Consider the following 14848-nt stretch of genomic DNA (forward strand, 5'->3'; position numbering starts at 1 on the left):
TCGGATCAACAACATGATGAAAGAGAACAAGTCCATTGATTGATTGATGAGAAACACGACAAACAAACAGCTTCATCTTAATCATCTAGCAGCTGCTGAGCCCCCCCCCCCCTTCAGTCCAACACCATTAAACCTTCAATGCTTTTGTTCGGCTGCGTTCCATTCTGAACATTCGTCTCCTTCACGACTCCAAAGGTTTGGCCGCGTCTCAATCCAGACACGTGTCTCCTTCAAAGTGCCCTTCAAAGGTTCCTCTTGTTCAACCTTTTTACCAGAACACACACACACACACACACACACACACCTTTCCTTGATGACAGACTGGTTTTAATTATAGGAGCCAACGTGTGCCCCCCCACTGACTACCAAAGCAGAAGGTCAGATGTTTGTCTGACTCATTTAGTCTGTGGGAATAAAAACAAACAAACATCAGAAATGGGAAACCGTGGAGAAAAAGGCCCCCTGTCAGATTCCTGTTGACACGAGCGTACTCACTGATAGCGTCTGACTTTGGCTTCTTGACGTGTCCACTGGTGTTACTGGACTGGACTGAAACACAGGAAAGAGTTAGTTAGCACCTCACATCGCCCCGTTCACTGTGTGCGGGTTTCTCCAAAGGGAAAACCGTTAAGAGAGTCCACGCATCATAAAAGCTGGCCGACGGGATCCAAAGCGCATTCACACAAACACATATGGTTATGCAGCATTAGCCATAAACACTGGCTGAGAGGCAGTAAACAGATGGGATTCGGCCATATTCTCCTTTGTCTGGTGGCTTGAAGAATGTGCTAAATGGAATAAGTGATACTGCTACTATAAAAGGGAAGAATCACTTTCTCTGGAATATCACTTGCAGCCAAATGCTATCCGTGCGTTGTGGGATGAAGGAAGAGGTTTGACTGGTGGTCTGATATGTGTGATAAGTGTCATCATGTATTCTTAATCTCACATGAATGAAATATAAATGTGCTGTTTGCCTACAAACCAGCATCACTGTACCATTATTGTAACACTACAGGGACGCTCACGAGTTTCAATTGAGAACTCAAAGTTATGAATTTCATGCAAAGGTTGTAAAAGAAGTTGCTGTGAAAGATGCACTTACTGGTCAGTTGTCCAGTGATGGGAATGCTCTCCTCGGACCCGTAATAGGAGTTTATGGACACCGAGTGGTCCAAGTCAGGGGTCAGGTCAGTGATTTTAGTCTCTGACTGGTTCATCTAGAAGGAATTTAAGAAGTAAATCAACTCATGTTTTGTGTAGTAAACAGCGCTGTGTAAATAGTGCGCCTACTGACCTGCGTCTGACACCACTTGTAGTCTGAAGCCGTCTGTCCGCGACGAGGGTCTCGTCCATGACGTTTCCACCGAGTTCTCATTGAGGATTTTAAATGTCATGTCTGAGGGGGTTCCACTGCAAACAAGAGGTGACGCGCTGTTGAATGGCGACAGGTATGGGCGCACGTGTGTTAATGTGGTGATATTTGTGACTCAATTAAAAGGCGCATTCACATTGATCCTGTAATGGTAAAATATGTTTTAACATAATCTTATGCTAAAGGAGTGATTATTGTCTGTGTTGAAGCAATGTGAGAAGAAAAGGGAGACCCAAAAGTTGTCTTTTTCAGCTGTGTGAAGGAGGATAGTCAAACTGGCCTTCACCCGAATGCTTGAACAAAGGACCCTGTTACTCCCATCTTTGCCTTGATTCGTTTCCTGCTTGATTTATAACTTTTCATTTGTATTATCTCACAGGTGGTTTAGAGTTTCAGGTTTCAGTATCTCTCGTGTCTGCCTACCACTAGAAATGACCTTCATGTGTGTGTATAAGAACTCAGCGTTTTCACTGCTCGGAGACGCCATCTCCACAGAGCACCGTGATACGTGCCTGTGTAGTTGACCTCCTGCTTGCAAGCAATAAATGGACTTTCTGCAACTTTGATCATTCATCAAGACTCCGTTTTATTAGACAAATCATTCTCTTCTACCGAGCTTATTGAAATATTCCACAACATTACCTCTGTGTTTATATGTAAAATGACTTTTGATGAGTTTTAAGTGGTTTTGTGTGGTGCAGTTCAGATTGTGACCACGAGGTGTCGCCCTTTACCTTCTCAGTGACTGAAGCAGCTTTATTACCATCATCAATACTTCATGAAAAGGAACCTTGTTTTCTACTTATATTACTGCAGTAGAGTCACTCAACCTGAGGGGCGCGTCCCTTTGAAGGGCCACATGACTCCTCTGAGGGGTCAGAAGATACAAAGTACCACAAATACTCCAGACTTCAGGTATTTGTACTTTTATGGACGAATTAGTTTTGAAAGATTTTCCTTTGTTTAAAGCGGTTTTGCTACTTTAATGATTTTTATTTCATTTGATCTATTTTTGTGCTGAATGAATTAAATAATATACATATCTCAATATTCTAGCTAGTACTACTACTTCAAACAGTACTACCTAGGATCAGTTGAGTATAAAAGGAATAAAGACGTCTCTATGAACACATGAACTTTACTTTAAAAATAAACACATTCACACCAGATGTTTGAAAAAAAGAGACTTTATTTGGAAACATTATGGAGAGAATCCTAGTTTTAGAGTTTTTCATTAGTGAAAATGCTTTTTATTTCCTATAATACACAGCGGATGGCGTTAGAAGTCAGTGGGTTTGTACACCGGAGCGTCTGGATGAGAGCAGATCGGATCAACAACATGATGAAAGAGAACAAGTCCATTGATTGATTGATGAGAAACACGACAAATAGCTTCATCTTAATCATCTAGCAGCTGCTGACCCCCCCCCCCCCTTCAGTCCAACATCATTAAACCTTCAAATGCTTTTGTTCGGCTGCGTTCCATTCTGAACATTCGTCTCCTTCACGACTCCAAAGGTTTGGCCGCGTCTCAATCCAGACACGTGTCTCCTTCAAAGTGCCCTTCAAAGGTTCCTCTTGTTCAACCTTTTTACTAAAATTTATTTTAATCATTGTTTAATCTGTTGATTCTGAAAACCTCTGGTTTTATTCTGATTAACCCTCTAACTGCCTGCTCCACATCCAACTTCTGGATTTGCTGCTTAATAAAATGACTAAAACAAATAAATATGAGAAGAGAAATGACGTCTTTTTAAATGAAACTAGTCCCAACAGTTGATTAAAAATCATTTGCTAGAACACATATGTCAGAGTCAAGGCCCGCGGGCCACATCCGGCCCGCGAGAAGGTTTTTTACGGCCCCTGGGATGATCTTGATTTATTATTAGAACCGGCCCGCAGACCGCAGCAAGCCGGCAGCCCGCAGATCTTTTACACGCACCAATACTACATTTCCCACAATGCAACGGTGACGCACCGAGCAGTAGGCTGCTTCATTTCAATATTTATTGGCACAGCAGTCGTCAGCATCACAGTAAAATTAACTTTCAGATACCCATCAAAAATGGCAAAACGGAAGGTGGACACTGAGAACCGGGGGTTTCAAACAAGGTGGGAGTCGGAGTATATGTTCACGGAGGTAGCTGGAAAACCTGTGTGTCTTCTGTGTGGAGAAAGTGTGGCGGTACTGAAAGAGTATAATCTGAGACGACATTATGAAACGAAACACGCGGACAAAAACAAGAATATGGACATGGAACAAAGGCTACAAAAGGCAGAGGAATTAAAACGAGGCCTCAAATCTCGACAGGCTCTGTTCAAAAAAGCCAAATCACAAGGCCAGGCTGCTGTCAAGGCCAGTTTTATTTTGGCAGAAGAGATCGCTAAATCAGCCCGGCCATTTACGGAGGGGGATTTCATCAAAAACTGCATGATTAAAGTTTGTGACGAAGTTTGCCCAGAAAAAAGGCAACTCTTTTTAAATGTGAGTCTGAGCAGAAACACCATTGCCGAGAGAGTAGACCAGTTGTCCATCAATCTAAAAGAGCAGCTTGTGAAAAAGGGAAAAGATTTCATTGCATATTCCTTGGCTGTGGATGAGAGCACCGACATTTCTGACATTGCCCAGCTGTCAATTTTCATCCGCGGAGTGGACTCCAGCCTAAGCGTGACAGAGGAGTTTTTGGCTTTACGTCCTATGCATGGCACAAATACGGGGCATGATTTGTATGAAGAGGTGTCAAGATGTGTAAATGAGATGGAGCTGCCTTGGGAAAAACTCGTGGGTTTGACAACCGACGGAGCACCTGCGATGTGTGGACACAGGAGCGGACTGGTGGCGAAGATACGGGAAAAGATGCAAGAGGAAAACGCGACAGGTGAGCTGACAGCTTATCATTGTATCATACACCAGGAAGCGTTGTGCGGTAAAGCCTTGAAAATGGAGCATGTAATGAGCATCATCACGCGCACAGTTAACTTTATCAGAGCCAAAGGTTTGAATCACCGCCAGTTCAAGGCATTTCTGACGGAGTTAGAAACGGAGCATGGTCATTTGCCTTATCACACAGAGGGAAAGGTGCTTCAAAGATGTTTCGAGCTTCGTGAGGAGATTTGTCTGTTCTTGGACAGCAAAGGGAAAGACACAACACAACTCCGAGACGAAATGTTTCTGTGTGAAATGGCTTTTCTGTGTGACATTACGAGTCATCTGAATGCAATGAACTTGCAGCTGCAGGGTCGGGATCGTGTCATCTCTGATATGTTCAGTACAGTGAAGGCATTTAAAACCAAACTGACTCTGTGGGAGACGCAGATGCGGAAAGAAAATTTGAGCCACTTTCCCAGCTGCCAGACCATGAAAGAGAAGCTCTCTACCAGTGCGTTCCCGAGCGCACAGTTGGCTGATAAAATAGGTATGCTTGCCGCTGACTTTCGACGCCGATTTGCTGACTTTGAAGCACAAAAAAGCAGGTTGGAACTGCTCGGTAACCCATTTGCTGTTGACGTGGAAAGCTCACCACCAAACCTCCAAATGGAGTTGATTGACCTCCAATGCAATGATGCACTGAGGGCAAAATATGCGGCAGTGGGTGCTGCGGAGTTCGCCCGTTTCCTCCCCGACACAATGCCCCATCCAGGCTGCTCAAACGTTGTCTATGTTTGGCAGCACATACCTGTGTGAACACTGAACAAAACATCACACAGAAGTCGACTTACTGCTGAACACCTCCACTCAATTCTGAGGATTTCCTCAGCTCAGAGCCTTACCCCGAACATTGATGAACTTGTGGAAAAGATGGGACACCACCAAGTATCACCCTCAACCTCAAACAAGTGAACATTACTGTGCAATCACATATTTAGAGTTTTTACTCAGTTCAAGTTTAAAAGTTAAAGTTTAATATTTGTTTTCACTGCATGTTACTTCTCCTTAAACAAAGTGTTGTTTTTGATTAATAGATTTTTGCACTTTATTTTATTGTATTTCAATCCAATTATATTTTAAAAATATTTCAGTTGAGTGGATGATAGAAAATTGCTATTATTGTTTTTTTCTTTGAAGTAAATTTAGCCCACTTTTGCTAAAATAGAAAATATAGGCTACTGATGGTGCCTTGAATACCGGTTTCTTTCATTTAATGTTCATGTTATGGGGATTTTTATATAAAGGAAATTTGTCTTTTGTGTCTGTTGAAAATTAAAGATTACTGACAGAGCCATAAGAAAATATTGCTTTATTTATCTGATCATATTGGAATATATTTGTTAGGTTTTCAGTAGGTTCAATTAGGTTCACTAGACTATATGCGTCATTTAAAAAAATTTCAATGAACATTCGAACAGTCCGGCCCTCGGCTTGTAGCTAAATTTTTTATTTGGCCCTCCGTCCATTTGACTTTGACACCCCTGTTCTGGAGGCACCACCCCCCCCCCCCCAAAGTGAGCTGAGGATGGGTGGAGACGTTGCCATGGAAACCTTCTACGTCTAATTCTTTTTGGGTTGTTCAGTGCTTGTCTGCTGCTTCCTGTTGTGTTAATCTTGTTTCCTGTTGACAATAATCTCTTTGATTTTATTTAGTGGAACTCCAACAATGATTTCTTTACATATTGTAGGAACCTGATGTAATTGTTGCCAGTTGGTGCAGCGTCTTCTTGGGAATGAGATTATGGTTCTTTCTTTCTGTCCTAACTGCTAAAATGATACCATATTACACTTTACTAATGTTGATTACTAGCTGCATGATATTGACGTCATCATCACAAGTTAGTCACACAGATAAAGTCTACTGAGCAGTATTCATCCTCTTTAATTTTATGTGTGTTTCCATCAATAAACTGCAGCATGAAATCACTGATCTTTGACTTATTGAAGTGCGTCTCCAGGATAATCAACAATTATTAAACTCACTGTGCTACGAGTTTGGCAGGTAACAGAATCCCAGAAAAACAAGGAGTTAATTGATTATTAAGATGTTGGAGCCCAACCCAGTCTCCAAAAAAAGCGTGAAATGGCTACGTTGGTCCACCGTGATAAACGTAGTCATGTTACGTTTCCCCCCAAAATAACGTTACTATGTTACGTTTCTTTTGGCCCATTCATTTACATTGCTTTGCAAATAGGTCACGTGACTATCAAGTTTCCCGGTAGCGAAAAGAAAAACATGGCGGACGGTCAGCATAATCTCCGTGAAAAACACAATATTTTAAGAAAGCATCAGCATTTGTATGCATTTCGATGGCATTTCTAGCGAGAAGTATGCGTTATTCTTTCATAATCTTCTATCAGAGACTGTAGAAGACCTTCCGTTTATTCGTTTCTGCGAAGATTTGAGTGTCTCTTTGGGAAAGCGTGGCTACGCAACGCCTTTAACGGCGCATTATTAAAAAAACACTTCCAGTGGGGGCGTTACCGTAAAGAAGCGTTCAGCCTTAAAGCCACTAATCGCCAAACAAAACAAACTCAAAGCACTCGAATCACATTATGACTTTTTAAACATAAATTCCGTTATTTTTATGAGTTTTCAATGAAAGAATGCATCATTTCCGGGGGTAGGCATGGCCGGGACATCCCGAATTATGGGCAATTTTGATTTGTCCAGCTTTTTGACAGCTCCAGTCCCGACTTCCAATCACAGCCTCCTAAATCAATGACGCGCCTAAAACTCTCGGATCGAACATTACGTCTTGTTTACATGGGAAAGGGGGGCGGGGCTTCGCCCTCAGAGCGGAGCGTCATTTCTCGCTCCACACGTCTCCTCTTTTTACTGGCCAGGAAAACGGGCGATCTATCCCACGTGGGTCTGGCTCCATTCCATTGGCTCTGACGAATCCATAGAGAGGCGGGACTTATAATTTGCCCGGCAAACGGAGAGATTTGAGCTGCATTGCTTCCACTGTGCGTGAAGTGGCCGTGAGGCCTCCACTAAAGTCTCTCTCTATTTGTTCTGCTTTACTCAATAAAAGTAAAACCTTTACAGATATACTGTCCACACACTAGGCTAACATAATGGAGACTTCCAGGCTTCGTCCTTTATGTTTTATGGGGATAAAGCCCCTGTAAGTAGTTTTTTCCCAAGCAAATCTGAGTTTCTTCTTTTTTTGTGTGTCCCATACAAATATCAAAATATATATACTGATTTTCACATCCAAACACACTCACTTATGTTCCCTTTTATCATGACAACAAGAAATTTCAAGATATACCTTTTGCTTTCATAAATCATACAGTTTTAGTGTGTAAATGCCCAGCAGTGTACGGTCCGAGGGCCCCTATCGGGCCACTTGTTAGATGGGTTTGATGGGTTACCGACTAAAATATATGCCCCCACCCCCTAACTTGATTTAGGTCTGTTGCCTCAGGGTAACTTGTAAATATAATAAGTCAAACAAGCAATGTAAGCATTAAGAAAGTAGTGCATTTTGAGCACATTAACCACAAATGGATTCAAACATAAATTCAAAAATATTAAACAAAGAAATGAAATGACCAACACTGTATGTACAAAATCCACATACAAAACATGTAAACTTAAAGGGCTTGTTTGTGTCAAATTTTATGGCATACACATTCAACTGGCCTACAATAACCTGAAGAATGTCTTAAAATACTGAAGGGGGCACATGATATCATTAGAAATGTTATGCCAGAGGGAGCACAGAATGTATTGTGGGGTGTTCAACAAGGAGGATTTTCAACCTCTACTATGTCTCCATCCTCATCTTGATCGACAGACTCACTGTCACTATCATCAGACATGCGTTATCCTAGTTTTAGTGTGTAAATGCAATTTCCAGCATGAGACCTAAAAAACGCCTACAGGAATAAAAGGGTTAAACCAGATACAACTTGCTTGTTTGACTTATTTGACTTATTATATTTACAAGTTTCCCTGAGGCAGTTAGGGGGTGGGGGCATAAATTTTAGTCAGTAACCCATCCAACCCATCTTAAAACTCAGTCGAAGGAGTCTAACGCCGGAGTCACAGGGTGCAACAAAACTCTGTAGTGAAAAAAGTGAAGGCCGAGGCATGCTGGGTGAGGTGCGATCCCGGCCCTTTTGGGACAGTGTTGTGCCTGAACGCGTTCATAAACTTGTTGATATTTTGGGCGAACGTGAACTCAACGTACTGTATTAATGCCCGATGAACGTCACTGTTCTCGTTCATTCTGGTGTCTATGAACGGCGCGTTCGTTCAGCTTAACATCGTTCAATGGGGTACCAGATTTCTATAGAAAACACACCATAAACGCGCATTAATAAGTGTAGCAAAGAGGCGGCGTATAATAATTTTAAAGAGTTTATGAAGTTACTGACAAGGTCGGTGAGGATGGGAGGAATCTGACCTTTCTTTGCAAACATTTGCACCTTAATGATTACTGTCCTGTTTTTCTTTTAATAATTCCTTATTTAAAAAAGACCATTTAAGCAGCATGTGTTTGAGAATGTAGTGTAGGGGTAAACTCTGCAACTGCTGCTAGTGTGGAGTGAATAGACAGCAACATAGCATCAAAGAATCATTAGGGAAATGCTGTCCCCTCAATGCTAATGTAAACCCTGGTTGGATAAGGATTCAAATTGGATAAGAAGATTAAATCTGATGCATCGCTTCAGTGTTAAAACTGATAAAATAATTGCTGTCTGTGGTTCTGGGCTGTGGCAATAATTTTAAAAAAAAATAGCTCGCAGCAACGTATGGAAAAAAAGAACTGAACTAGTTCATTTTTTGGAACCGTGAACTTAGTTCAAATATTTTGAATTATGAACTGAACTAGTTCCTTTTTAAAATTTGTAAACTAAACTTTGAACTAGTTAATGTAGAAAGTAAACTTTCCCAACACTGGCTATAGGACCCCGGAAGATGATGAACTATGCCTGGGAAGGGCGAAGCCATGCCGGTACGAGCATGATGTGCAAATTAGTCGTCAGATCAAAGTATAGTAGTGATAGACTAATCGAACCATCTAACAAGTGGCCCGATAGGGGCCCCCGGACCGTACACTGCTGGGCATTTACACACTAAAACTGTCATATTTATGAAAGCAAAAGGTATATCTTGAAATTTCTTGTTGTCATGATAAAAGGGAACATAAGTGAGTGTGTTTGGATGTGAAAATCAGTATATATATTTTGATATTTGTATGGGACACACAAAAAAAGAAGAAACTCAGATTTGCTTGGGAAAAAACTACTTACAGGGGCTTTATCCCCATAAAACATAAAGGACGAAGCCTGGAAGTCTCCATTATGTTAGCCTAGTGTGTGGACAGTATATCTGTAAAGGTTTTACTTTTATTGAGTAAAGCAGAACAAATAGAGAGAGACTTTAGTGGAGGCCTCACGGCCACTTCACGCACAGTGGAAGCAATGCAGCTCAAATCTCTCCGTTTGCCGGGCAAATTATAAGTCCCGCCTCTCTATGGATTCGTCAGAGCCAATGGAATGGAGCCAGACCCACGTGGGATAGATCGCCCGTTTTCCTGGCCAGTAAAAAGAGGAGACGTGTGGAGCGAGAAATGACGCTCCGCTCTGAGGGCGAAGCCCCGCCCCCCTTTCCCATGTAAACAAGACGTAATGTTCGATCCGAGAGTTTTAGGCGCGTCATTGATTTAGGAGGCTGTGATTGGAAGTCGGGACTGGAGCTGTCAAAAAGCTGGACAAATCAAAATTGCCCATAATTCGGGATGTCCCGGCCATGCCTACCCCCGGAAATGATGCATTCTTTCATTGAAAACTCATAAAAATAACGGAATTTATGTTTAAAAAGTCATAATGTGATTCGAGTGCTTTGAGTTTGTTTTGTTTGGCGATTAGTGGCTTTAAGGCTGAACGCTTCTTTACGGTAACGCCCCCACTGGAAGTGTTTTTTTAATAATGCGCCGTTAAAGGCGTTGCGTAGCCACGCTTTCTCAAAGAGACACTCAAATCTTCGCAGAAACGAATAAACGGAAGGTCTTCTACAGTCTCTGATAGAAGATTATGAAAGAATAACGCATACTTCTCGCTAGAAATGCCATCGAAATGCATACAAATGCTGATGCTTTCTTAAAATATTGTGTTTTTCACGGAGATTATGCTGACCGTCCGCCATGTTTTTCTTTTCGCTACCGGGAAACTTGATAGTCACGTGACCTATTTGCAAAGCAATGTAAATGAATGGGCCAAAAGAAACGTAACATAGTAACGTTATTTTGGGGGGAAACGTAACATGACTACGTTTATCACGGTGGACCAACGTAGCCATTTCACGCTTTTTTTGGAGACTGGGTTGTGGAGCCCTGTTGCATTGTGGTACTGTTACGACAACCGGGGCAGGAAGGAGGACTCAAATGCCGAGTTTACAAAACAAATAAAGACTTTTATAGTTAAAATTCCAAAAAGCCGAGGGGAAGAAAAACAGAGACAAGAAGAGGACCAGGAACTAACAAGACACGAGATGAAGGGCAGATCTTCACAAAGGACATTCAATGACGGGACAAGAGACACACAGGGCTTAAATCCACAGGGGGGGGTGCAGGTGATTGGACACAGGTGGAAACAATCATGGACACTGCAGACCATCACAGGTGAAGACAGGACAAGGCAGGAAGTGAAGTTACCCCCAGGGACACGAGAGACATGACGTACATGGAAGACGTGAAGGAGGGGCAACAGGCAACTATGTATCTGGCAGCTGTGTCGCTTTTAGTCCCAAAGAAATGGCAATGAAGGGGTTAAAAACACTTGTATGCTATAATATAACACTGAATGACAGATGTTTTAATAAATACTAAAAATGCACTGAAGAGAATGATGAAAAGCGTATTTGCGTTTGCTGCCATTGTCTCTTTATGGGAATGACTTCTTCTGACTGTCAGACGTGTTGCACAACATATTTGTTCCTCTTTTGTTTTGCCTCCAATGACCTAAAAAAAGAATTCAAAACAACAGAATGAAAAACAAAGTACAGAATTATGAACAGAACAATGTGATTAAACTGTTTTATGTTACATGAGGTCCTTATCAAACGCATTAAGAACATTTGGTACTGTAATGGCTGCTGTCACGTGTCTCCAGTCGGATGCAGGTTCCTCTGCATTTTTATAGAGACACAGTGAGATCCTCCTTGTGTCAAAGAGACAGGAAGCTGCAGCCATCGGGTCGGGGTTCATGATTGTTCTCTGAAAGGAGCACAGGTGAGAGGCCACAGGTTGGGGTACTGTGTGCATTCTTTATAGGATATGAGTGAAATGTAGGGATGTACAGGGGTTACTTATTAGTATTTGTATTTAAAGACGGGTAGGGTTCTGTCTGATCCATATTCCGGAGCAGAAGGTGCAGAAGGTAACGCACCTATAAGATGGATGCCAACCGCCGTAAAACAACAAAAAGAAGAAGAAGATGACGCAGAAGCAGAAGCTGAGGGCTTGGTTACCTGTTTGTTTTGTCATAGTCTTCCTTTTGAAGATCTCCTTTTGTTCTACTCTGTTTTTGATTTACACGGCACCCATTGGCCCCTTTTCTCAGTTTGTAAGTCCTTTGTCTGTTTCCCTGACTCCGGAATAAATTTTCTTTTGAAAATCACCAAAAACACCTGGTCTTATTGTTATGACCCAGAGTGTCATAATAAAGTGCAGCTCACCTCCCTGCCTGAGGGGGGTGCTGTTATATTTTGCCTTGCTCTGTGTCTAATTTGGTCGGTGTATAAGAGGGATCCTGTGAGAGCCAGCCCGGCTTTTTTTTTGCCTGTCTCTCCAGCTTCCAACCGGGAGCCCTGACTTGTGCTAATCATTCTCCTTATATGTTAAATCATTTATTTAAGTGTTGCACTTAAGAAGAAAGTAGGTCAGGGCATTCGTGGTTTCAATCCGCACCTGTTGTGTGTTAACCATCTAAAAGTTGCAATATATTTGATCAATCTGTTCTTCTACAATCCACTTTAATCCGTTTGTAACGTTTTGACATTACAGTAATGATGAGCCTATTCTTCTAAAGTGAAAAGAAAATCCTCTATGTCCTAATATTTATGAAAAACGCATAAACATAATTATCACTGAGAAATTAATTAAATACAAATAAGGTAAATATAAAGTGCACCAGCGAATAGAAAAAACATTTAAAAAATAATTTTCCAAGAGACACAATCAACATGAAAAATATAGAAATACTTTATTCCCAAGAGAATAATCCCATAAAGTGTGGATCAGGTTGACAGAATCCCATGATGAAGAGGATCAGCCCATTGGACGTGGAGCCAAAGGTTCTGGTGAGGAACCTTGTCTTCATCATTAAACTGTAGACAGTGGTTCAATTTAAGCTGCAAGTGCAGGTGGCAAATCTGAATGAACATTTCTATTGAGTCATATTTAATCACCTGGATCGTCTCAACCTCTTCTCATGCCGAAAAAGTTACATAAAGCATCTTTCAGGAGGTCCAGCCTGCAGAGAGAAGCCATCTTGTTGTTAAGCAGCAGATGTTCTGTAATCCGTCACTCCACCACGTGTCTGCATAGAGTCGTGTTTTCTTGTGACCTCTATTTAAAAGGTCGCAATATTAAAGATCTGTTTGGTTCGTTGTGTTTTTAGATCTCACATCACATCATATTTGATGCATACAGCTTTTCTTTTCTCATATTATCCTCCTCGTGTCAGTTTAACAAGTGAAAGAGGAAGCAAGTTATTGCTACTTGGCATAGAAGTCACCATTGAAAGCAACATCATTTAAAATATGATGAAAGTGTTAAGAACAAGGCAGCAGAAGTGATACATAATGTGATAATGTGTGAAATGTTCATAAAATTAAAAGCGTGTTACCTGAAAATGAGGGAAATTATTTCTTTGAAATTGATGTGGCGGTCTTGTGAACCGGATGTTACAGTGGTGACTCTAGAAGAAAGAAGATCACACAAACATCTAAACATCTCATGTTGATCCCAGAGAGGATCTTCAGTTACTTTATTGTGGAGGTTTAAAAACAGGAAGGACGTTTGTGTGTGTTTCCTGTTCTTTAACCACATCAACAGTGTGTTTAAGGAGGAACAAAGTATTTTAAATCTCTTTATAAGGGAGGGGGGGCAAAACTATAAACAACATCACGTCATGTCAAATAACCCACCTCGGCCCCGACAATGGTTCCTCCATGATCCCTGTGTGTTCTGCACAGTGTGGTGTCTAATGTGGCTCTGAGCTGTAACACACACACACACACACACACACACACACACACACACACACACACACACACACACACAGGTTGGACTCTGGAGTAGAAATTAGATGGACAACGGAAAAAAAACACATTTAACTGCAGAAGTCTGACTCAATATTTTCAAATGAGATAAGATCTCTTTCTATCCCCATTTTTTTTAAATTATTATTTTATTATTGTAATAGTTGAAGAAACGTCTTCACCAATCAACAGACTTTTTTTAATCGTCTTCAAAGCGAAAGAAAAAGGATCACCGTGTAAACCTAAACACTCCATCTTCTCTCTGATGGTCTACTTACAGAATTCACTTTCATATAGAGTTGTTCCATAATCAGTTTAAAGTTCCCGTCATTTCGACATTAAAAGCTACAGATCGAGTTAGAAAATAACATTTATAAAATAAGCGGAAATGAACACAGCAGCTGAAGGACGAGACTCGACCTTCAGACTCTTTCTGGATAAAAGAAACAGATCGATTCTATCGAATTTAAACCATTGAGCATTAAAACAGAAAATAAACATCTCGGTGAGAATAAATAGAATAGATTTGATGTGTAAAACACGTAGAAACATTACCTTGGTTGGTGAAAGACAAACTGCGACAGTGAAACCTAATTATTGTAACCACACCTTTAGAATGTTGTTATTCAACGGAACAAGATGAACAACTTAAAGCTACAGTGTCAGAAATAAGTATATCTATCTATATATCTATATATATATATATATATATATATATATATATATATATATATATATATATATACTGTATATATGTATAAAAATGATTCTACTAATTGTCTCTCCTTACATGCAGTGTTGTATTTATACCCAACATCTGAGACAAAACCTTGTACTTTATACCTTTTGATGTACATCTTTTGCTATTGAAGGAAAAATATTGCAGATTTGAGCTGCTGTCTGTACAGCATGGGTCCATAATTGCTTTGGGAGGTTACTCTCCAACAGAATGCATCGAGAATAAGGTTCCCCAACCTCTTTTGGCAGTTCCATTCTGATGTGGTGAGTAGGGTGCACTTGTCTCGTGCCTTATCCCATTACTCCTAAGTAATGACTGGAACTCCTGCCCCATAAACTCTGTACCGTTATCAGATCTTATGCACTTTATCTTTCCATAAGGAGCACCTAAACGCACCAGCATGTAGGTCAACAGGAAGTGAAGGCAGTCAGTCAGGCAGTGAGTGTGATAATGAGTCCCTTCTACAATAATCCACGTTTTATTAATACACATCACTATTCAGCTTCAGTTGCTCCCTTTTGTACA

At 41.0% G+C, this 14848-nt stretch overlaps 2 protein-coding genes and 1 long non-coding RNA gene across 5 annotated transcripts in view; 1 reads left to right on the forward strand and 2 right to left on the reverse strand.

Annotated features, from left to right (window-relative positions):
- Positions 1–289: 289 nt before the first annotated feature.
- On the reverse strand, positions 290–1407 carry LOC134104127 (collagen alpha-1(XII) chain-like). Its single transcript, XM_062557451.1, has 4 exons — positions 1298–1407; positions 1106–1220; positions 496–549; positions 290–404 (listed from the first exon to the last, which is right to left on the reverse strand). The coding sequence occupies exons 1-4, from the start codon at positions 1376–1378 to the stop codon at positions 400–402; spliced, it is 255 nt and encodes an 84-aa protein (XP_062413435.1). The 5' UTR covers positions 1379–1407; the 3' UTR covers positions 290–399.
- Positions 1408–4123: 2716 nt separating this feature from the next.
- LOC134104130 (NLR family CARD domain-containing protein 3-like) overlaps positions 4124–14848 on the forward strand; it is a 189417-nt gene continuing 178692 nt past the window's right edge. Inside the window, exon 1 of the mRNA XM_062557454.1 lies at positions 4124–4254. The gene's annotated coding sequence lies outside the window, so the exon portion shown is untranslated. The remainder of the gene's footprint in view (positions 4255–14848) is intronic.
- Positions 12535–14848, reverse strand: part of LOC119227421 (uncharacterized) — a 36980-nt gene continuing 34666 nt past the window's right edge. The window contains exons 1-5 of one of the 3 annotated variants that reach the window (XR_005121337.2): positions 14140–14197; positions 13471–13542; positions 13170–13241; positions 12730–12794; positions 12535–12648 (exon numbers count right to left, since the gene is read on the reverse strand). This is a non-coding gene — a long non-coding RNA (uncharacterized LOC119227421). Of the gene's footprint in view, positions 12649–12729; positions 12795–13169; positions 13242–13470; positions 13616–14139; positions 14198–14848 lie in introns of those variants that run through there. The other 2 variants (XR_009941601.1, XR_009941600.1) reach the window with 2 other exon arrangements.

The sequence above is a fragment of the Pungitius pungitius genome, chromosome 14 (assembly GCF_949316345.1).
Source record: "Pungitius pungitius chromosome 14, fPunPun2.1, whole genome shotgun sequence".
Lineage (NCBI taxonomy): Eukaryota > Metazoa > Chordata > Actinopteri > Perciformes > Gasterosteidae > Pungitius > Pungitius pungitius.